The sequence below is a fragment of the Erinaceus europaeus genome, chromosome 3 (assembly GCF_950295315.1).
Source record: "Erinaceus europaeus chromosome 3, mEriEur2.1, whole genome shotgun sequence".
In the NCBI taxonomy this organism is placed as follows: domain Eukaryota; kingdom Metazoa; phylum Chordata; class Mammalia; order Eulipotyphla; family Erinaceidae; genus Erinaceus; species Erinaceus europaeus.
Genome location: NC_080164.1, coordinates 44930097 through 44952644, shown reverse-complemented (window position 1 = coordinate 44952644; position 22548 = coordinate 44930097). Strand labels below are relative to the sequence as shown.

General features: G+C 43.8%; 1 protein-coding gene across 17 annotated transcripts in view; it reads left to right on the top strand.

The window, feature by feature from the left end:
- Nucleotides 1-22548, top strand: part of DYSF (dysferlin) — a 272723-nt gene that overhangs the window by 79306 nt on the left and 170869 nt on the right. For all 17 annotated transcript variants that reach the window (XM_060187109.1, XM_060187107.1, XM_060187114.1 and 14 more), the window contains 7 exons: nucleotides 1628-1756; nucleotides 2942-3004; nucleotides 5147-5197; nucleotides 6506-6536; nucleotides 7100-7215; nucleotides 9160-9286; nucleotides 13567-13670. In XM_060187109.1, the coding sequence (XP_060043092.1) occupies nucleotides 1628-1756; nucleotides 2942-3004; nucleotides 5147-5197; nucleotides 6506-6536; nucleotides 7100-7215; nucleotides 9160-9286; nucleotides 13567-13670 (621 nt within the window). The remainder of the gene's footprint in view (nucleotides 1-1627; nucleotides 1757-2941; nucleotides 3005-5146; nucleotides 5198-6505; nucleotides 6537-7099; nucleotides 7216-9159; nucleotides 9287-13566; nucleotides 13671-22548) is intronic.

The following is a 22548-nucleotide window of genomic DNA, read 5'->3' as shown; positions in this document are numbered from 1 at the left end:
ACTCTGTTCTTTTCTCCCAGGAGCCGTTTCCTTCTTTCCTGCTACTGCAGGTCTTGTGGAATTTGAATTTGTTCTCCACAGAGTAAAACTATTAAAATTAACTTTCTGGCATATTTTGATCTAAAATATATATATACTCTACCATAGGTGCCTTTTAATTTTGGCCCTTTGCTTATTCTTTTACACAGAGGTTTCCATTTTGATATAACTGTGCTTAGTGGTATTTAACTCTTCAGAAATGCTTCTAAAGTTAAACAAAAACAGGACACTTAAATCTTTATTTACTAAATGCAACAAAACTTAGCTTAAGTTATGGTAATTTAAGCCAATCTCCTAGCCATTATCCCTATTTTACTTGAGAAACAGAAGTCTAACTTATTATTATTCCCATGACAAGTTTTACTGCCTTAGAAAATTCACAATTTGGAAAACACCACTAAATGAAGTGAATAAAAGTCACTCATAGTCTATTCCCCGTATTATTAATACATATTCTTTTATATTGATGCTTCTTTTTTTGCAGACTTGGTTCATCAGTAAGTAATTGCTCTCTGGAAATGTAATTTCATGAAAATGGGTTTTTAATACTTTAAAGTACTTTGCATAAACTTGGAAGCACAGATATTCCTAATTTTTCAGTAAATATAATTTTTTCTTTTATTTCTTTTTGCTTTCTTCCTCTTGTCACTGGGGCTTCCCACTCCAGATCAACTATTTATTTATTTTTTTAGATAAAAAGGAAAATAAAGAGGTAGTGAGACAGGGAGAAAGACACCACAGCACCAAAGCTTCCTTCAGTGCACTGGAGTTTGGGTTTAAATCTAGTTCATGCACTTTACAAAGCAAATGCACTATCCAGCCCAGCAGAGGAAATTCTTCTCCCTCAGAATATGAGAAAACATGCAATTGTACAGAATATAGAAAAAAAAATGGAGTTGCTTTACTTTGTCAGTTTAATTGCAGAGGGAATTCAATGAAGCATGTTGGAGCTGTTTAAAAACATCAACACTGAGAGGTCTCTGATGAGGCCTGAGCTGCATGAGTGACCAGGGCAGGGCAGGGTGGGGCTGTGTCCTGGGTCCAGTGCTGGAGTTTAGAGCTGGTAGACCACCTGGGGCAGTTCTTACATGGACCTACAGGCTGTTACAGATGCAGGGGACCTTGGATAAAAAAGATATGACTGTCTCTAAATTGCCCTTCCTTACTCCTCCTTAGTATCCCTCTTAAGAGGTCAGCAGGGAGTCAGGTGGTAGCACATCGGGTTAAGTGCAGGTGGTACAAAGTGCAAGGGCCGGCGTTAGGATCCTGGTTCGAGTCCCTGGCTCCCCTCCTGCAGGGGAGTCGCTTCACAGGCGGTGAAGCAGATCTGCAGGTGTCTATCTTTCTCTCCCTCTCTCTGTCTTCCCCTCCTCTCTCCTTTTCTCTCTGTCCTATCCAACAACGACAACAATAATAACTACAACAATAAAACAAGGGCAACAAAAGGGAATATATATATATATATATATATATGAAGTCAGCAGAGAGGATGGTCCCTGAGATTGGTGAGACTCTCTCCAGACACAAGGGTGTCCGTCCTCTCCATGACTGCTCTCTTCCTCCTGCTCATGCCCCTTCCTGCCTTCAGATCAGAGTCCAGGTGATTGAGGGGCGCCAGCTGCCTGGCATGAACATCAAGCCTGTGGTCAAGGTCACGGCTGCTGGCCAGACCAAGCGGACACGGATCCAGAAGGGAAACAGCCCACTCTTCAATGAGGTGAGAGACACTAGGTGCTGAGGTGGGACCTAGGTGAGTCTTCTGCAGGGCCCCAAATCTTCTGCTTCTGGAAGTCTTCTTGTAGCAGACACCAAACATGTGCTTAGTTTTTCTTAATTATTTATTTATTTGATATGACAGAGAGATATTAAAAGGGGTGGGGGAGGGAGTTGGGCGGTAGCACAGTGGGTTAAGTGTACATGGTGTGAAACACAAGGACTGGGAGTAAGGATCTCGGTTCGAGTCCCCAGCTCCCCACACCTGCAAGGGAGTCACTTCACAGATGGTGAAGCAGGTCTGCAGGTGTCTATCTTTCTCTCCCCCTCTCTGTCTTCCCCTCCCCTCTCTATTTCTCTTTGTCATTGTTCTCATCTAACAACAATGACATCAATAACAACAACAATAATAAAAAACAAGGGCAACAAAAAGGAAAGTAAATAAATATATATAAAAGAAAGAGGTGGGGGAAATAGGGAAAAAGACAGAGAGACATCTGCTTTAGTGCTTTACCACTTGTGAAGCTGCCTTCTGCAGGTGGCTACCAGGGACTTGAACCTGAGTCCTTGAACATGGTAGCATGTGCACTCAACCTAGTGTGCCACCACCCAGTCCCACTTTTTTTGAATACTACTTATTTATTTATTTATCTTTTACAAGAAGGAGAGAGAGAGCTAGAGCTCTGCTCAGTGCTGTCATATGACAGTGCTAGGGATTGAACCTAGGATTTCTTAGGCCTCGGGCATGCAAGTCCTTTGCTCTAATGTTGAGCTTTCTTCCCAGCCAGATTAAGGAAGAAAGTTTTTATATATGGCACTAACTTTCTTCAAGAGATGTGTCAGATTCTGAGTATGTATCTAAGGAACCGGAGAGAAGCTCTTTTTTTTTGAGGAGCTGGAGCCCTTGCACATGCAGGATTTCACTCCTCCTGGAAACATCTTTTCATTCAGATAAGAGAGATGGGGTGGGGGAGACGTTACAGCATTGGAGCTTCTCCCAGTGCTATAGCATCATGGCCCCTGAGCTGAACTCTTCTACCCAGGCGACTCCCCAGAGGTCAGTGTGGGGCAAAGTTCAGCACACTCTGTGCACTGGGTGATCACACTTGGGGTTGTGTAGGGCCCCCAACCCCCCCAATCTGGGTCTCAACAGACACTCACCTGCCTCCCTTGCACCTTCACCCCACAGACTCTTTTCTTCAACCTGTTTGACTCCCCAGAGGAGCTGTTTGATGAGCCCATCTTTATCACGGTATGTCTCAGGCGCCAGTGTTCTCCCAGTGCAGCTGCAGCACGTCAGTGTGCATCTCTGTGTGCACGTCAGGGCTAGTCTTGTGAGCATGCTAGCATACATGGGTGTGTATCTGTGTGCACCTATGTGAAGGCACGTGTACGTGTCTGAGTATGTGTATCTGTGTATGTACCGGCGTGGGATTGCGTACACATTCACACAATTATGTGCATCAGTATGTGTACCTGTGTGTACTAGTGTGCATGTGTGTACCTGTGTGCACGTGTATTGTACCCGTGTGTATATGTGTGTACAGGTGTGCATGTGTGTGTACTGTGTGTAGGTATGTGCACCTGTCCTGTGCATCAGTGTGTGAGAGAATCATTGGTGCACAAGTGTGGGTGATGGGTCACACTTCTGCAGCTCAAATGGAGACAGAGCAGAATCGGGACCCCCCACTGTTTAGCACCACCAGATGCTTTAAATCAGGGTCCTGAAATCATTTTTTCTTTTTAAAAATTTTTATTTATAAAAAGGAAAAATGTACAAAAACCATAGGATAAGAGGGGTACGATTCCACACACTCCCCACCACCAGAACTCTGTATCCCATGCCCTCCTCTGATAGCTTTCCTTGTGCTTTGCGCCCCATGCGCTTAACCTGCTGCACTACCTTCCGACTCCCAGCTTTCCTATTCTTTAACCCTCTGGGAGTATAGACCCAGGGTTATTAGGGGCTGCAGAACATGGAAGGTCTGGCTTCTGTAATTGCTTCCCCACTGAACATGGAAGTATGGATTGACAGTCAATCTATACTCCCAGCCTGTCGCTCTTTCCCTAGTGGGGTAGGTTTCTGGGGAAGTGGGGCTCCAGGACACATTGGTGGGGTTGTCTGCCCAGGGAGGTCCGGTTGGCATCATGTTAGCATCTGGAACCTGGTGGCTGAAAAAAGAATTAACATATAAAGCCAAAAAAAATAGTTGACTAATCATGAACTAAGGGCTGGAATATTGCAGATGAAGATTTGGGGGGGTTGCTGTTTTGAAGATAGCTAGTAGGCCTATTTTAGTTATAGTCCAAAGGGCCCATGACTATACTAGTTTTTATTTTTTTTCTTTTCTTAGTCTGACATATGATTGCAGGTGGACCCAAGTTATTGTCTGGGGAGATGATGTCATGGCTGGAAGAAAAGGGCTAGAAAGCCGGATCAGAAAAGAGAGTAGCTCCCAAATATGGGAAAGTGCATAAATATTGTTGACTGTAAGTTTCATCAAATTGATCTGATCTGGGGCCGATATTCAGCTTAGGAGCCTATGGTGACCTCTGCCTTCTTGTAGATCTGAGCTCACATTTTGTGGTCATGAGTAGGAACGTTCCAAGCTGCCCCAATTTCAGAACCCATCTTCCTCAGGTGGAACATAGAGTATGTTGTCCAGCCTTCCTTTGGAGGATGGAACATTCTCTACCATTGTTGATCCACATTGAGGGCAAGGTCCTAGGAGGGCCCACAAAGGGGTCTATCGTATTGTTCCTGATAGAGATGACCAGTAACAATAGAGAGAAGGATCTATTCGAGGTCTAGGCCCATCATGCCTGCTTGGGAATCTCAGGACTCCCCGACTAGGGCCTCAGCTGATGGGGTGGTCTGATAGTGACTAAAGAGTCATCGTTAAAGTATGCTAGTCTCTTGCCCTTATTCAGCTTTTGTAGTCCTTACTTTGATAAGGTTAGCTTTGGAGTGACTGAGGGGAGTGTAATAGGAAGTAGACATGTGGATATCCACCTTGTTTTGCTTGTCTGCGTGGCTGCTGCTTCTGGTTAAGATTCTCTTTCTCTGAGTCTCAACTCTCCCCTCCCTTAAAATGCAATCTTTAGTGGTTAAAAGTGTCGGTTCAGGAGTCAAACTGTGGGATCTGGCCCTATCTGTGTCATTTGGGGGTCATGTGATTCTGTGTCTCTGTTCACCTGCAGAATGAGGATCATAGTCATAGTTAACTTCGGAGGCCCCTGGGGGAGGTTCTACATGGCTTAGAGCAGCCTCTGGAATTGAATGAGAGTGATGTCTATGCTAGCGGTTAGTATCTGGGAGGCAAGAGCTATGGGCTGGGTCATGTCTTGGCCAGCATTCACTGTGGACAGGAGCTCTCACCTCTCTTCTCTGCAGGTGGTAGACTCACGTTCTCTCAGGACAGACTCTCTCATTGGGGAGTTCCGGGTAAGTGCATCTCTTCTCTAAGACCAGTCAGTCTTCAGTTGCTCGTGTTGGTGGAGGCTCTCTGGACAATGTACGGAACTGGTGGCTCCAGAGAGCCCACTTGTCTGAACCTGGGAGGGCGAGGATGAGGATGCAGGGTAGTGGAGATTGGGGTACACTGTCCCTGCATTAGCCCAAGATGGTTCAGAAATGGCTAGTTCACTTCAGACCACTGACAGTATAATTAGCTCCTAGGACAACTTTCACAGATTAAATAAAAATAACTAGTATTGAAGAATTTTGTGAATTGTCTGCTAATGTAATTCCTATTGATTTTCTTATTCCTGAATTTCCCAGCATTTATCAGATGGAAAGAGAGGGGGTAGGATTTTTTTTTAAAGCATTCCCTTATTTATAGAAAAAACACAGCCCCTTCCTTGGGAAGAAGTTACGGAAAGAAAACAGCCTATTTTTCTGAATAGGCAAATTTTTTTTTTTAAAGGAAGGGGCTTGAGCCCAAATTATTCCATAACAAAAAGGATTCTAATTATGTTTATAGCTGATAATTTTTAAAACATACTCTTGTTCTGAGAATCCAGGGATTAAGTATAAAATTATTTAATTCTTCCTAATTATAAAATCAATCCATGATAAAGAGTATTTTTCTGAAGCAGTTCAGATTCATGGCAAAGTTGAATGGAAATGCAGAATACTCACAGATGCCCTGCCCTCCCCACACGACTCTTTTCCCCAAGTCCAGCTAACCTTTTTTTTTTTTTTTAATTATCTTTATTATTGGATAGAGGCAGCCAGAAATTGAAAGGAAGGGGGAGATAGAGAGGGAGAGAGACAGCGAGACACTTGCAGCCCTGCTTCACCGCTTGTGAAGTTTTCACCTCAAACTTAGGTCCATACACATTGTATGTGGGCCGGGCGGTGGTGCACCTGGCTGTAATCTGTGTACTCAACTAGGTTCGCCTCCACCCAGCCCCCTGATCTTTTTTTTTTTTTAATAGAAAAGTATAAAGCACCAGCAAGGATACATATGAAAAAACAACAAAAACAAACCAAAAACTACCCAAAGTTCCCACCCAGACATAGCACAAACACTTGCACCGTATATCCTTTGCTCTTTCTTTTTTGTACATAGATAGACTTTACCAGTTTTTATCAAAAACATGTTCCTTCTCACGAATAGCATGTGCTGAGCATTTCTCCATGTCTCCAAATGCTATTTAAAGTAGGACTGTTCTGTGAGATTGTCTGATGCACTGTGATTTGACACCTAGGGACAAGCATTTGACTTATGTTCCTTCTGCTTGATTTCAGATGGATGTAGGCACCGTCTACAGAGAGCCCCGTGAGTCCCGCTCTCACCTTGGCCATAATACCTTTGTGCTTTGGTTTTAGGGGCTTCTTGGAGATACCCATTTGGGACACTCATTTTTCCTCTTTGGGGGCATTTTAGAATTCCTTAGAGAGCTGCAGTAATGGAGAGGGTCTGGCTGTCATATTCCAGGACATGCTTCAACATGTCCTCAGGAAGATCAGTGTAGGATCCCAAATCTGGAAGCCCCCACACAACTGCTGCTGGAGACTGGGGTCACTTCCCTACCAGGGGGCAGGGCCATTTGCATGCCATGCCTAGGATTTTGCTACACCCTGGTTTCTGCTCTATTCTGGTCACTCTTCCTGGGGCTTGGGGTGGGGATGACAGCTACTACTGGGAGTTTCTCAGAGTACTCAAAGTACCTCCCTCTTGATGCTTCCATTTGAGTGAGTCTCCCATGACCTAGACCTCGTCTCCTAGTCATGACCTAGTCTCCCATGACCCTTTCCACACAAAGGTGGTCGGTCCCAGTCCCTGGGTGCTGTTGCAGAGCTGGTGATTCTGTGTTCACCAGCAGCTCTGATCTTTTTCAGGACATGCCTACCTCAGGAAATGGTTGCTGCTCTCAGACCCCGATGACTTCTCTGCTGGAGCCAGAGGCTACCTGAAGGCAAGCCTTTGTGTGCTGGGACCCGGAGACGAGGCTCCTGTGAGTACACGTGCTTGGGTCCTGCTCACAGCACCTCCAGCTGGAAGTGAAGGCACTCTACAACTCACTTTAGTTTTTCTGATATAAAAGAATACAGGGTAACAGTGGGGTTGTAGGTAGATGTAGACCAGGTCGTAAAGTATCACTGAAAAAATGAATCACTAACTCTACCAGTAGGAAGAGCTGTCGCTAATATCTTGCATATCCCTCACCCCCAAGGGATATGCATGCATATTTTTCTGTCTTGCCAAAATGAGATAATTCTTTCTAATCTCTCTGTTATGTTGGTGTACCCCGCATTCGAGTATCTAAGTATGTATTACCTTTACATGTTAGTAAGAATTAGGAAGGTGCTGTGTCTGGGAAGAGGAGGAGGAAAGGATTACTATTATTTTATTATTTACTTTAAAAAAAATCTTGATTTATTGGACAGACAGCTAGAAATCAAGAGGGAAGGGGGTAATAGAGAAGGAGAGAGACAGAGAGACACCTGAAGCACTGCTTCACCACTTGCAAAGCTTTCCCCATGCAGGTGGGGACTGGGGGCTCGAACCCGGATCCTTGTGCATTGTAACACATGTGCTCAACCAGGTGCACCACCACCGGCCCCTTATTATTTACTTTTAATTAATTTTTGTTGCCACCAAGGTTATTGCTGGGGCTGGATACCTGATAAATGAATCCACCTGCTCCTGGTGGGTGGCTATCTATATATCTTCCTTCCTTCCTTCCTTCCTTCCTTCCTTCCTTCCTTCCTTCCTTCCTTCCTTCCTTTTCTACTTCTTTTCTTTTTTCATCCTTTCTCTCCTTCCTTTTATTTGATAGGACAGATAAAAATTGAGAAGGAAGGGAGATGATAGAGAGGGAGAGAGAAAGAGAGACATCCACAGCACTGTTTCACCTCTTGGCAGGTTTCCCCACTGCAGGTGGGCACCAGGAGCTTGAACCTAGGTCCCTGCTGCTCATTGCCAGGCTCCAGGAGGAGGGTTTAGATTGTTGTGGGAGAGGAGTCAGCTCCTAATGAGATGTAAACAGTGGGACATACGAGGTTGCTTACTTCTGGCGGAGTCAAAAGTTCTCCCAAGAACTGTGACGCAGGGACTGGAGTCACCAGGAAGTGAGCTTGTGGAGAGAGAGAGAGAGAGAGAGAGAGAGAGAGAGAGAGAGAGAGGGGCAGGCATTTCGGGGTGGTGTGGATTTCTAGAAAGGGGAGAGGGTGGATACTGGAAAAATATTTCACTTGGATAGAGTGCTGCTTTGCCATGTGTGCGTTGCAAGTTCAAGCCCAGCCCCCACCACATTGAAGGAAGCTTCAGTGCTGTGGTCTCTTACACATTCTTTCTGACTCTGTTTATCTCTATCAAAAAAGAGAGAAAGAAGAAGAGGGGGCATACCTGGTTCAGTGCACAGGCTACCAAGAGCAAGGACCTGGGTTAGAGCCCCTCCTCCCCACCTGCAGGGGGGGATGCTTCACAAGCAGTAAGGCAGGTCTGCAGATGTTTATCTTTTTCTCCTCCTCTCTATCTCTCCTTCTCCTCTCAATTTCTCTCTGTCCTATCCAATAAAATGGAAAAAGTGGCCACCAGGAGCAGTGGATTCATATTGATGGCACCAAGCCCCAGCAATAACCATGGAGACAGAGATTCCTGGGGCTTCATGCATGTTTTGGTGCACTTGTCTCCTGGTCCTTCAGATCTGCACTCTTATCATTTAATGGGCAGAGTAGGGAGGAGACTGGTTCTTGAACCCTGTCTGTGGACCGGGTACATTTACACATGACTGAGGTCAATCCTCCCCAAAGGCCAAGAGGACGGTTTTATTGTTTCATGGTTGGGATGGGGCAGAAGCTGCCTGGGGGTGATGCACCAGTCTGCAGCAGGTGGGTGCTGGGAAGACACTGAGCTTAAAAGAGCACATTGAGGAATTGTATCGGCTGTGTTGCAGCTGGAGAGGAAAGACCCCTCTGAAGACAAGGAGGACATTGAAGGCAACCTGCTCAGGCCCACCGGGGTGGCCCTCCGAGGAGCACACTTCTGCCTGAAGGTCTTCAGGGCTGAGGACTTGCCGCAGAGTGAGTCTGGGCTGGGGCCCCATCTGCCAGCATCCTCTCTGCCTCCCCTGGGCCTGGCCCTCACCCCGAGGGTCTGCCAGAGACCTCCTAGCCAGAACCAATTTTCTTCCCCCCTCCCCTCCCTTCCCTTCCCCTCCTCTCCCTTTCCCTCTCCCTTCCCCCTCCCTTTCCCTTTTCCCTCCCCTTTTTCCCTCTTCTCCCTTCCTCCCTCCCCTCCCCTCTCTTTCCTTTCCATTGCCCCCAAGGATATTGCTGGGGCTCAATGCTGGCACTATGAATTCACCTCTCCTAGCAGCCATTCCACCCCCCCACACACACTACTCTTGAAGTGTCTCCACTGCAGGTGGGAGGCTGGGGGCTTGAATTTGGGTCCCTGCACATGGTGACATATGCACTCAACCAGGTGTGCCACTGTCCCCCCTTCCCTCCCCCCAGCCCCGCCAGTTTTCACTGTTCCAGTTGGAGTCCAGCTTCTCTAGCCCCCTTTCTACTGCTCTCCTTTTTGTTGTTGTTGTTTATTTTATTTATTTATTAGATAGTGACAAGGAGAAATTAAGAAGGGAGGGGGAGATAGAGATAGAGAGAGAAAGAGACAGAGAGATACCTTGCAGCCCCCCACCACTTGTGAAGTTTTCCCCCTGCAGGTGGGGCCAAGGGGATTGAACCTGGGTCCTTGCTCATTATAATGTGTGCATTTATCCAGGTGTGCCACTGCCTGGCCCCCTGTCCTGCTCTCTGGGCTGGAGCTCACTGATCGCTCCCTCCTCCAGGGAGCCCTCACCTGGGCTTAGGAAGTGGTTGCTGCAATGTAGAAGGACCCTGTGTCACTAAGATACATGACATCAGGGTGGCCCACTGTCCTGCTTTGCTTGGGAATGGCCTGGTTTCAGCAGCCCCAGTCCCAGGGACCTCCTTCATCCCTGGCAAACTAGGACAATGGTGTCATCTTAGCTGTGGCTATGTTCTCTCGCTTCTAGGAAGGCGGGGCAAGCCTAGCTTCTCAACAGTGGCTGATTCTCTGCATTTGTAGTGCAGGTGGAATTATCCTGAATGTTCTAGAGCTGAGATTACCCATTTGGATCATCCTGGATGTTATAAGGGAGTTCTGAGACTTTTACCCCACCTTAGGTGTTTCTGATTGGCGAGCTCAGGTTAGCACTCACACACTGGTAGTTTTTAAACTCACTGGTGGTTTCACTGTGATGCAGCTTGTGTGGCACTGTTCTAGATAGATCACACACAAGTGTGATCAAGCCAGTTGCTCTCCATCCACCGCAGAATCTGCAAGGACATTTGTAAGTTGGGCCCTTGTTTGTCTAAAAGTTCTGCAAGAAGTTGGAGCCTTTCTGCTCTGATGAATGACAACAGTAAATGAAATGGGCTCCTTTCTGCACGAGCTTAGTTCAACCCAAAGATGTGGGGAAAACCTTTCAATAAATGATTATTTAAAGGGTATTAAACACATGCTTATAAGCACTCTGCATTTATTGGCTGAAGCTATGCAGAAATATGGCTTGTAAGCTTTCTTTTTTTAAATTTCTTTAATGGGGTGTAATGTTTTACATTCGACGGTAAATACAATAGTTTATTCATGCATAACATTTCTCAGTTTTCCACATAACAATACAACCCCCCACTAGGCCCTCTGTCATCCTTTTTGGACCTGTACTCTTCCCCCCTCCCCCGGACACCCCAGAGTCTTTTACTTTGGTGCAATACACCAATCTTTCTTCTTTATTTTTAAAAGATTTTTATAATCTTGATTTATTTATTGGGTAGAGACAGTCAGAAATCAAGAGGGAAGTGGGTGATAGGAATGGAGAGAGACACCTGCAGCCCTGCTTGACCACTCGCTAAGCTTTCCCCTTGCAGATGGGGCCTGGGGGCTTGAACTTGGGTCCTTGCACACTGTAACTTGTACACTCAACCACATGTACCACCACCTGGCCCCCCACTTGCAAGCTTTCAAAGAGGACTGGGGAAATGGAAATGTTTGCTATGTTTAAAAGTAGTCACTTTATACTTAATTGTTTGCAGTGTTGTTTGCATATGAATGAAGTAGGATATACATATTTGTTGATATTTGCATATTCATGTAGACCTTAGGTAGTATATAATCTTTCTCTCCTCTCCCTCTTCTTCACAGACATGTATACAGCTATACATAATATGACCAATTCAGTAAAATATTGGCTTACAGCAGCTTCAATTAAAACAATATATATATTTATTCCACCAGGGTTGTTGTGGGGGTTGTTGCCTCCATAATGAATCTACCACTCCTTGCAATCCCATTTTTATCCTTTTTTTTCCTTCTTTATTTGATAGGACAGAGAGAAGTTGAGAGGGGAGTGTGAGATAGGGAGAGGGACAGAGAGACACCTACAGCACTTGCTTCACCCCTTGTGAAGTTCCCAGTGCAGGTGAGGAGTGAGGGCTCCAGCCTGGGTCCTTGTGTGCTTAACCAGGTGTACCACCACCTGGCTTCTAAAACATATTTTATTTATTTTTACTAGTACACTGATCAGCTGTGGCATATGGTGGTGTAGGGAACTGAACCTGGGACATTGGAGTCTCAGGCAAGACAGTCTCTTTGCTAAACCATTATGCTACCCCACCCCTAAAATACATTAAAAAAAACAGAACAGTATATTACTGGCTGATCACAGGTAAATCATTATATCCTGAGTATAAAGGTAGCAGATAAAGTATTTTTAAAAATTTTTTTAGATTTATTTATTTATTCCCTTTTGTTGTCCTTGTTTTATTGTTGTAGTTATTATTGATATCGACGTTGTTGGCTAGGACAGAGAGAAATGGAGAGAGGAGGGGAAGACAGAGGGGGAGAGAAAGATAGACACCTGCAGACCTGCTTCACTGCCTGTGAAGCGACTCCCCTGCAGGTGGGGAGCCAGGGGCTCGAACTGGGATCCTTACGCCGGTCCTTGTGCTTTGTGCCACCTGCACTTAACCCGCTATGCTACCGCCCAACTCCCGATAAAGTATTATTATAACAACTTCCAGCTCTTTTTTGGAATGTTTTCTGCTTTTAGCAATATAGATTTCTTTTTTAATTTTTTAATTTATAAAAAGGAAGCATTGACAAAGCCATAGGATAAGAGGGGGTACAACTCCACACAATTCCTACCACCAGAACTTCGTATCCCATCCCCTCCCCTGATTGCTTTCCTATTTTTTAACCCTCTGGGAGTATGGACCCAAGGTCATTGTGGGATGCAGAAGGTGGAAGGTCTGGCTTCTGTAATTGCTTCCCTGCTGAACATGGGCATTTACAGGTTGATCCATACTCCTAGCCTGTCTCTCTCTTTCCCTTGTGGGGCAGGGCTCTGGGGAAGCAGAGCTCCAGGACATATTGGTATAGTTGTCTGTCCAGGGAAGTCTGGTCAGCATCATGCTAGCATCTGGAACCTGGTGGTTGAAAAGAGAGTTAACATACAAAGCCAAACAAATTGTTGACCAATCATGGACCTAAAGGATGGAATAGTGCAGATGAAGAGTTGGGGGGTCCTCCATTTTGTAGATAGCTAGTAGGCATATTTTAGTTATATTCCAAAGGGCCTATAGCTATATTAGTTTTTTCTTTTTCCTTTTTCTTTTTTTCCCTGAACCTGAAATCTGATATGCAGGTGGATCCAAGTTATTGTCTGAGTAGGTGATGTCATGGCTGTAAAAAGGACCAGAAAGCTGGATCAGGGAAGAGAGTAGCTCCCTAATATGGGAAAGGGGTATAAATATTGTTGGCTGTAAATTCCATTGATTTGATGTGATCTGGGGCCCATATTCAGCTTAGGAGCCTATGTGACCTCTTCATCCCTGTAGATCTGAGCTCACATTCTGTGGTCATGAGTAGGAACATTCCAAGCTGCCCCAATATCGACCCATCTTCCTCAGGTGTAACATAGAGTATGTTGTCCATCCTCCCTTCAGAGGTTGGAATATTCTCTACTGTTGTTGATCCAAGTGGAAGGCAATGTCCTATGGGGGCCCAAGCAATATAGATTTCCAATCAATCTATCACTCAATTGAACCTGCCCTGAAAGCCTTTGATGGCAGAGTGGATGGTGATCAAGCTATTTGGGGCTAGAGTGGAAGTGGCATGGTGCCCTCAGGAGCTTACCCTTCCTCTTGGGACTCTCTGGGCTGAGGGCCTGTGGGGTGTCTCTCAGGTCCCCGGACAGCCTGGAGATAGAGAGATGAGAAGTGAGGGTTTTGAAGGTGGGACTGCAGGCATATTGTGACCAGCGTGTTCTTCTCCCTAGTGGATGATGCTGTGATGGACAATGTGAAGCAGATCTTCGGCTTTGACAGTAACAAGAAGAACTTGGTGGACCCCTTCATGGAAGTTAGCTTTGCAGGGAAAATGGTAAGGTCTCATGGGAGTGGAGAGCTTTGATATCCCTGTGGGTGGTACTGAGCACAGTGCAGGAGAGGGTGGGGTGCCCACAGGCTGCCACAGAGGGGTGCATGTGGAATGGGGCTGATGGTGGGGTGCTCAGAGAGGCAGCTTCCTGGGATGCCACACACACATGCATGGAAAGGACAGATGGACAATATATAGAATACTTGGTGGTGGGAGTCAGGGCGGTAGTGCAGTGGGTTAAGTGCAGGTGGCACAAAGCACAAGGACCAGCGTAAGGATCCTGGTTTGAGCCCCCGACTCCCCACCTGCAGGGGAGTCGCTTCACAAGTGGTGAAGCAGGTCTGCAGGTGTCTATTTTTCTCTTCCCCTCTCTGTCTTCCCCTCCTCTCTCCATTTCTCTGTGTCCTATCCAACAACAATGACATCAACAACAACAACAACAAAACAAGGGCAACAAAAGGAAATAAACAAATATTCAAAAAAAAAGCAAAAAAAAAAAAAAGAATACTCAGTAGTGGTGGTGGGGATTAAGACATAGTATGGGAACCAAGACAACAGAAGAGTTCAAAACTACAGCAAACACTTGAATGCAGGGCTGGGCGGTGGCACACCCAGTTAAGTGCATATTTCTATAGTCTGTAAGGATTCAGGTTCAAGCCCCTGGTCCCCACCTGCAGGGGGAAAGCTTCTCAAGTATTGAAGTAGAGCTGAATGTGTCTCTCTCCATCAGTATCTCCCTCTCCCCTCTCAATTTCTCTCTGTCTCTATCTAAAAACAAATAAACAACAACAATAGCAAAATAAAGTAACTTGAATTAAAAATAAAACAACCCATTGAATCCAAGTTTGGTGATGGTGGAGTTTTCATTCATAACCCTTCTTAGTGCTGCATGATTTCATCTATAAGGAAAGACCTTTGCATTTGATTTTTTACTCCTTCCCCCCTTTTCTTTTTCTTTCTTTTCTTTTTTTATGTTTTATTTATTAATGAGAAAGATAAGAGGAGAGAAAGAGCCAGACATCACTCTGGTACATGTGCTGCCAGGGACTGAACTCAGGACCTCATGCTTGAGAGACTAACACTTTCTCCACTTGGCCATCTCCTAGACCACCCCCTTTTATTTTTCTTATATATTCTTTTATTTATCCCTGTATCACCATGCATATATTGACTAAATTATATATATATGTATTATTTGAAAGACACAAAAATGTAAATAAAATTTTTCATTATGTCATGTTTCGTGCCTTTCTGTTGCTCTTCTGTGTACAGATAATAAAATGCTTTCTTCCCATTATTGTTTTTGAATATTTTTAAAGCATAAATAAAAAAATGGTTCAGTAAACACCCACTCACTAGTATAGTCAAATCTCTGCTCAGTTAAACAATTGCTAATAGTTTGTTTACTGAATTTCTCTCTACATAGAATTTCTTCTATCTAGAGAGCAGTTAAACAATTGCTAATAGTTTGTTTACTGAATTTCTCTCTACATAGAATTTCTTCTATCTAGAGAGATCCTGTGTAGCCTAGTTTCAGAGTTTACTTCTAAAGGCTTCAGAATCTATGTCCTGAGAAAAAGAAAATTATCCCTTGTAATCACAATAACATTAGCACACCTAGGATTTCAACAATAATTCTGTATACTTTTCAATCTTAGAAACTTTTCTCTGATTATTCCACAAATGCCTTCTAGGACTGGTTTGATTCTCTTTTGCTTTAAGACCCAGGCGGAATCCCCATTTGGTGGTTTAGCTTTTTAATCTCTTCAGTTTGATTCTTTTCCTCTACCACCCGCCTCTCTGCTTTTCTCCAATCCATGACTGGATTTTGCAAGACTGTATGCCCATTGCTCATCTTTGGGACTTGTTTCATTGTTTCCTTCCGGAGTCTTTTCACTTGTTTCTCAGGTCCCTGCACATCCTGTAAACTGAAAATTTGATTTCTAGATTCCAATGAAGCATTTTGGTAAGAATGTATCATAGGCAGTAGTTCATGGGTCATGTTGCATCATAGCAGGAAGCAGTATAACCAGGCTGTTCTGTCATTAGTGGTGATTATCTGACCCCTTACTTGGAAAAATGTGTTGTCTTTAGATTACTCCCTTGTTAAGGGCAGATTACCCTTGGTAATCTAAAGTAATATGTGTAATGAAACAAATCCAATTACAAAGAAGACTAAGGCAAGCGTAAACCTATGAGACTACATCAAATTAAAAAGCTTCTGCACAGCAAAAGAAACCAATACCCAAACAAAGAGACCCCTCACAGAATGGGAGAATATCTTTACATGCCATACATCATATAAGAGTTTAATAACCAAAATATATAAAGAGCTTGCCAAACTCAACAACAACAAAAAAATGACCCCATCCAAAAATGGGGAGAAGACATGGACAGAATATTCACCACAGAAGAGATCCAAAAGGCTGAGAAACACATGAAAAAATGCTCCAAGTCTTTGATTGGCAGAGAAATGCAAATAAAGACAACAATGAGATACCATTTCACTCCTGTGAGAATGTCAGACAGAAAAGGTAGCAGCAACAAATGCTGGAGAGGTTGTGGGGTTAAAGGAACCCTCCTGCACTGCTGGTGGGAATGTAAATTGGTCCAACCCCTGTGGAGAGCAGTCTGGAGAACTCTCGGAAGGCTAGAAATGGACCTACCCTATGATCCTGCAATTCCTCTCCTGGGGATAGATCCTAAGGAACCCAACGCACCCACCCAAAAAGATCTGTGTACACATATGTTCTTGGCAGCACAATTTGTAATAGCCAAAACCTGGAAACAACCCAGGTGTCCAACAACAGATGAGTGGCTGAGCAAGTTGTGGTATATATACACAATGGAATACTACTCAGCTATTAAAAATGGTGATTTCATCATTTTCAGCCTATCGTGGCTGGTGCTTGAAGAAATCATGTTAACTGAAATAAGTCAGAAACAGAAGGATGTATATGGGATGATCTCACTCAGGCAGAAGTTGAAAAACAAGATCAGAAGAGAAAACACAAGTAGAACCTGAACTGGAGTTGGTGTATTGCACCAAAGTAAAAGACTCTGGTGTGGGTGGGTTGAGGGGAGAGTACAGGTCCTGGAAAAGGATGACAGAGGACCTAGTGGGGGTTGTATTGTTATATGTAAAACTGAGAAATGGTATGCATGTATTGACTGTAAAACATTACTCCCCCGATAAAGAAATTTTAAAAGTGGGCAAATATATATAAATGTAGATATTTATAGAAATAATAGCCCATATTTGTGGCTTTGGGAGAACTACTGCAGTTTATAATGGAGGGAGTGGGGATACAGAGCTCTGGTGGTGGGAACAGTGTGGAATTATACCCCTATTACCTCATACTTTTGTAAATCACAAATAAAAATATAAATAAATGCTAGTGAAATAGCAAAAAAAAAGTACTGTTAAGCATTAAAAATATTTTTTACTTACAAACTTAAAAAAAAAAGGTAATCCCGTGGTCACATCTGAGTGCTGTGGGAATATCCTGTTTCTTAGAAACCTCTGATTTGATGATCTCCACAACCCTCCACCTCTTTGCCTGAAATCAGTCCTTTACCTGGGGTCGTCAAAGGCTGGTTTTTGTCGCTGTTATTCTCTCTCTCTCTCCCTCTCATTTTAAGATTTTATTTATTAATGAGAAAGATAGGAGGAGAGAGAAAGAACCAGACATCACTCTGGCACATGTGCTACCAGGGATTGAACTCAGCACCTCCTGCTTGAGAGTCCATGGTTTTATCAGTGCACCACCTCCTGGACCACTTGCTGTCATTCTCTCTACTGAGTGGTACTTTTATGAAAAGAAGGGCTTTCTTCTCCTTTGGCATCTTGGAATATTAATAATGGACTTCAATACTTTTTATTATGTTGTGTGTTAAGATCAGTTGTTCTATTGATGGGAGAATTGCCTTGCCAGGGTTGGCCACAGGTGGCTCATTTATATAAGTTCTTTCATTCCCATCTCACTTAGGGTCTGAATGAAAATGTTTGTAGGAGGGGAAGCACAAATTTTACTCTCTCACAGGGGGTTATAAACAGTCACTTGGGGGGTCTGATGGTGGCACACCTGGTTAAGCACGCATGTCACCATGCATAAGAATCCCATTCCCCACCTACGGGAGGAAGCTTCATAAGCAGTGAAGCAGTGCTGCAGGTCTCTCTCTCTCTCTCTCTCTCTCTCACACACACACACACACACACACACAATCTCTTTCTTCCCTCTCAATTTATTTCTGTCGCTGTCAAAAAGAAAGAAAATTGCCTGTAGGAGTAGTTAAATTGTTCAGGGACCAAGTCCCAGCAATAACCTTGCTAGGCAAAGCAAACAAAACACACACACACACACACACACACACACACACACACACACCACCACCACCACCACCACCACCACCACCACCAACAACAACAACAACAACAACAACAATAACACCTTGGGGTAAATCTCACAAAGGAGGTGAAGGACCTTTATAGGGTAAACTACAGGACTTTATTAAAAGAAGTAGAGAATGACACACAGAAATGAAAGAACATTCCCTGTTCCTGGACAGGAAGAGTAGATATTATGAAAATGGACATTCTATCAAAAGCAGTCTATAGTTTCAGTGAAATCCTTGTCAAGATGCAAATGACATTTTTTAAGGAACTGAAACAATTTGTCCAAAAATTTGTGTGGAACCACAAAAAGCCATAAACAACCAAAGCACTCCTGAGGGGGAAAAACAGAGGGAGGAAAGATGGAGGTATCACGCTTCCTAACATCAGTTTATACTACAAAGCACTAGTAACTAAAATAATTTGGTACTGGAATAAAAACTGATACTTAGATCAATGGAACAGAGAACCCGGAAATGAGCCCATACATATACTGCCACCTAGTATGTGATGAAGGGGACAAAACCATTCAATAGTGTAAAGAAGTTCTCTTCTAGAAATGGTACTGGGAAAATTGGACAGCCACATGTAGAAAAGTGAAACCAGAGTTGTACCCCTCTTATCCTATGATTTTTTAAAAAAAATATTTATTTATTTTCCCTTTTGTTGCCCTTGTTGTTTTTGTTGTTGTTATAGTTAATCGTTGTTATTGATATCTTCGTTGTTGGATAGGATAGAGAGAAATGGAGAGAGGAGGGGAAGACAGAGGAGGAGAGAAAGATAGACACCTGCAGACCTGCTTCACCGCCTGTGAAGCGACTCCCCTGCAGGTGGGGAGCCGGGGCTTGAACCGGAATCCTTACGCCGGTCCTTGAGTTTTGCGCCACGGGCACTTAACCCACTGCGCTACCGCCGGACTCCCTATCCTATGATTTTTGTCAGTGTTTCCTTTTTATAAATAAAAATTAAAAAAAAAGAGAAAAAGAAAATAAAAGGAAAAAAAAAAAAACCAGACCACTACTTAACACCACACATCAAAATCAGATCAAAATAGGACAAAGGTCTGTATATTAGATCAGAAACTCTAAACTATATAGAAGAAAACATCAGTGAGACATTGCAGAATCTTCATATCAAAGATGTATTTGGAGACGCAACCCTATGAGAATTGGAAATGAAAACAAGAGTAAATAAATGGGACTACCTCAAATTAAAAAGCTTCTACACATCAAAAGCAAACTACATATGGATAACCAGGCACTCCAGTGAATGGGAGAAGATATTTTTACATCACACATCTGGCAAGCAACTAATATCAAACATGTATACAGAATTTGTATAGCTCAACAAAAGAAAAATAAAATACAATAAAATATTGGCCAAAGAACTGAGTAGACAGTTTTCTAAAGAAGAGATACACATGCCGCCCATATGTATGAAATATGAAGACAGATGAAGAAATTCTCCACTTGTCATTAGAAAAATGCAAACTAAAATCATAGTGAAATTCCATCTTACACCTGTGAGAATGAGCTAGATCAACAAAACAGGAGAGGTTGTGGAGAAAAAGAAACTCTTCTTCACTGCTGGTGGCAATGCAAACTGGTACAGCTCTTTTGGAAGATTGTATGGGGGGTCCTTAAACAAATAAAAATGGAATTCCCGTATGGCCTAGCTATATCGCTCTTAGGCATTTATCCAAAGTACATGTAAACACTAATTTGAAGGGACATAGGCATCTGTATGTTCATAGCTGCATTATTCACAATAGCCAAAGAATGGAATCTGCCTGACTGCCCACTGACGGATGACTGGATAAAGAAGTTATGGGATATATTCCATGGAATAGTATTCTGCAATAAAAATGATGATATTGTGTCCTTTGGGATGAAATGAATGGAGCTGAAAGTGATTGTTAGCAAAATAAGTAAAGAGATGAAATACTACCAGATGGTTTCACTCATAAGTGGAGTCTAGAGATCTGATGAACATGAACTTGAAACAAAACAAAACAAAAGAGAAACAGAAGCAAGGAGTTTCTAAGACTTCGTGAGAATTATGGTGGCTATCTCTGGGGGGAGGAAACATGGGGACACAGAATTTTGGTGGTGAGTGCAGTGTGTAATTCTTCTCTGTAATCTTACACTCGTGTAATCCACTATTAACCACAAACAAAAAAATGAAAACAAAAAGAAAAAACCTCACTCACTTGGGTTCTTACCCAGATGCAACTTTGGGTTAGGATTGGGGTCAGGGTTTGATAGTTTGATGCCCTCTACCTGGTCTCCAGAGGAACTACCAAGGCAGGAAGGCATTAAGATATTGGGAGGTGGCTGTGGCTGGATAGTCTCTCTCTTTTTCCTTTCTTCCTTTTCTTTCTGTATCTATGGTTATTGCTGGGGCTTGGTACCTGCACAATAAATCCACTACTCCCACTGGCCTTCCCCCCCCTTTTTTGGTTTTTGGATAGAGAAATTCAGAGGAAAGAGGACATAGGGAGAGAGGAAGAGAGACACCTGCAGCACTTCTTCACTTGTGAAAATTTCCCCTTGCAGGTAGGGATCAGGGCTTGAACCTAGACCCTTGTGCATAGTAACACATGTGCTCTAACAGGCGCGGAGTCTGCCTGGCTCCTCACTGGACAGTCTTAGGGAATATTTACTCCAAGGTAAAGGGGTCAGTTTTCCCATTTGACAGAGGGGAATTCCACGTCCCCAGATGGATTTTATTCCACATTCCTTTTATGGAAGCATGCTTTGATGGCGTTCAGAATCAGTACCGACCAAATTTCCTTCACATTCAGTGGTTTCCCTTGGAACCAAGTCTTAGAGCTCTGGGACCACTGGCTGCTCCTAGGTTCTTGCCAGAACCTTCTCACCCCATATCTTCTGTTCTGTGATGCTTTTAGCTGGGTCCTGGGTATCCTTCCTTCCTTCCTTCCTTCCTTCCTTCCTTCCTTCCTCCCTCCCTCCCTCCCTCCCTCCCTCCCTCCCTCCCTTCCTCTCTTCCATCCTTCCTTCCCTCCTTCTTCTCCTTTTTCCTTTGCTTATTTATTTTTTAAACTTAAAATATTTTTTAGTATCTTTATTTATTGGATAGAGACATCCAGGAATTGAGAGGGAAGGTAGAAATAGAGAGGGACAGAGACAGAGAGACACCTGCAGCCCTGCTTTACCACTTGCAGAGCTTTTCCCCTGTGGGAAGAGGGGGGCTAGGGGCTTGAACCCAGGTCCTTGCACATTGTAACATGTGTGTTCGAGCAAGTGCACTACCATCCTGCCCCAATTTATTTGTTTTCAATTAGTTATTTGCAAAATTACAAAATAACAGGGGTACAATTCCCCACTGTTCTCACCACCAGAGTTCTGTGTCCCTATTCCCTCCACTGGAAACTGTAGTAATCCCAAGGTCACAGACATGGATTGACTATTATTTCTATAACTGTCTGTCTATCCTATCTATATCTATATCATCTATCTGTCTGCCTATCTATCTGTCTGTCTATCTATCTATCTATCTATCTAAATTTCCCCCTCTCTCTCCTTCCATTACTCTCTCTCTCCATATATATATATTCCCCCCCCCCCCATGGTCCTGCCCTTCTCTTCCATTTTAAGTCACAGCTATACCTATTACTACTTCCAAAGTTTCTTTCCTTTTTCCCTCTTCTCTCTCTGGGTCCTGATGGAATTGGATTTCAGAGCCCTTTAAGTCATCTTCCCCTAAAATTTCTTCCTTTCTGGGAGTATGGACCAAGATTCTTTTTTAGGGAGCAGATGGTAGGAGGTCTGGCTTCTGTATGCTTCTTTGCTGGAAATGGGCGTTGGCAGGCTGAGCCATATGCTCAGCCTGTTTCTCTCTTTCCCTAGTGGGCTAGAGCTCTGGAGAGGTGAGGTTCTGGGGCATGTTGGTGAGGTTGTGGATGGAATCATAGTAGCATTTGTTGCTTGGTGTCTGAAAGCAGTAAGTTATGAGGCAGGACAAAATGTTTAATAAGTAGGAACCAGGAAGTAGAAATAGAGCAGGTGAGAATAGGGAATTTAGGGTGGTAAGAAGCTTGGAAGTTCATTTTAGGTATGTTCCTTGGGGTCCATGATTTTAGTGATTTTTACTTGAGCTTGGTAGTTAACATAGAGGCGGGCTAAAAATATTGTCCGGGGAGATGTAGTCAGAGTGGAGATAGTGCTAGAAAGCTGGATTAGGGTAGAGAGTAGGTCCCAGACTTGAAGGAAATATATAAATATAGTTAAGTACTTATCGCATCAATCTGACAGAAGGCCCATGTAAATTCATATTTAATGCAGGAGCCTGTATAACCTCTGAGTCCCCGTCAGTCTGAGCTTGCAGTCCATGGTCTCAGCTGGGAGCATTCGAGGCTCAACTCCTTTCAGGACTAGTCTCCTCTGAGTGGCAGAGTAGGCTAACCCAGTCTGCCCCTGGAAAGTGGGGCAGTCCTGATTCTTGGGTTTTCTAGGAAGGTGCAAATGT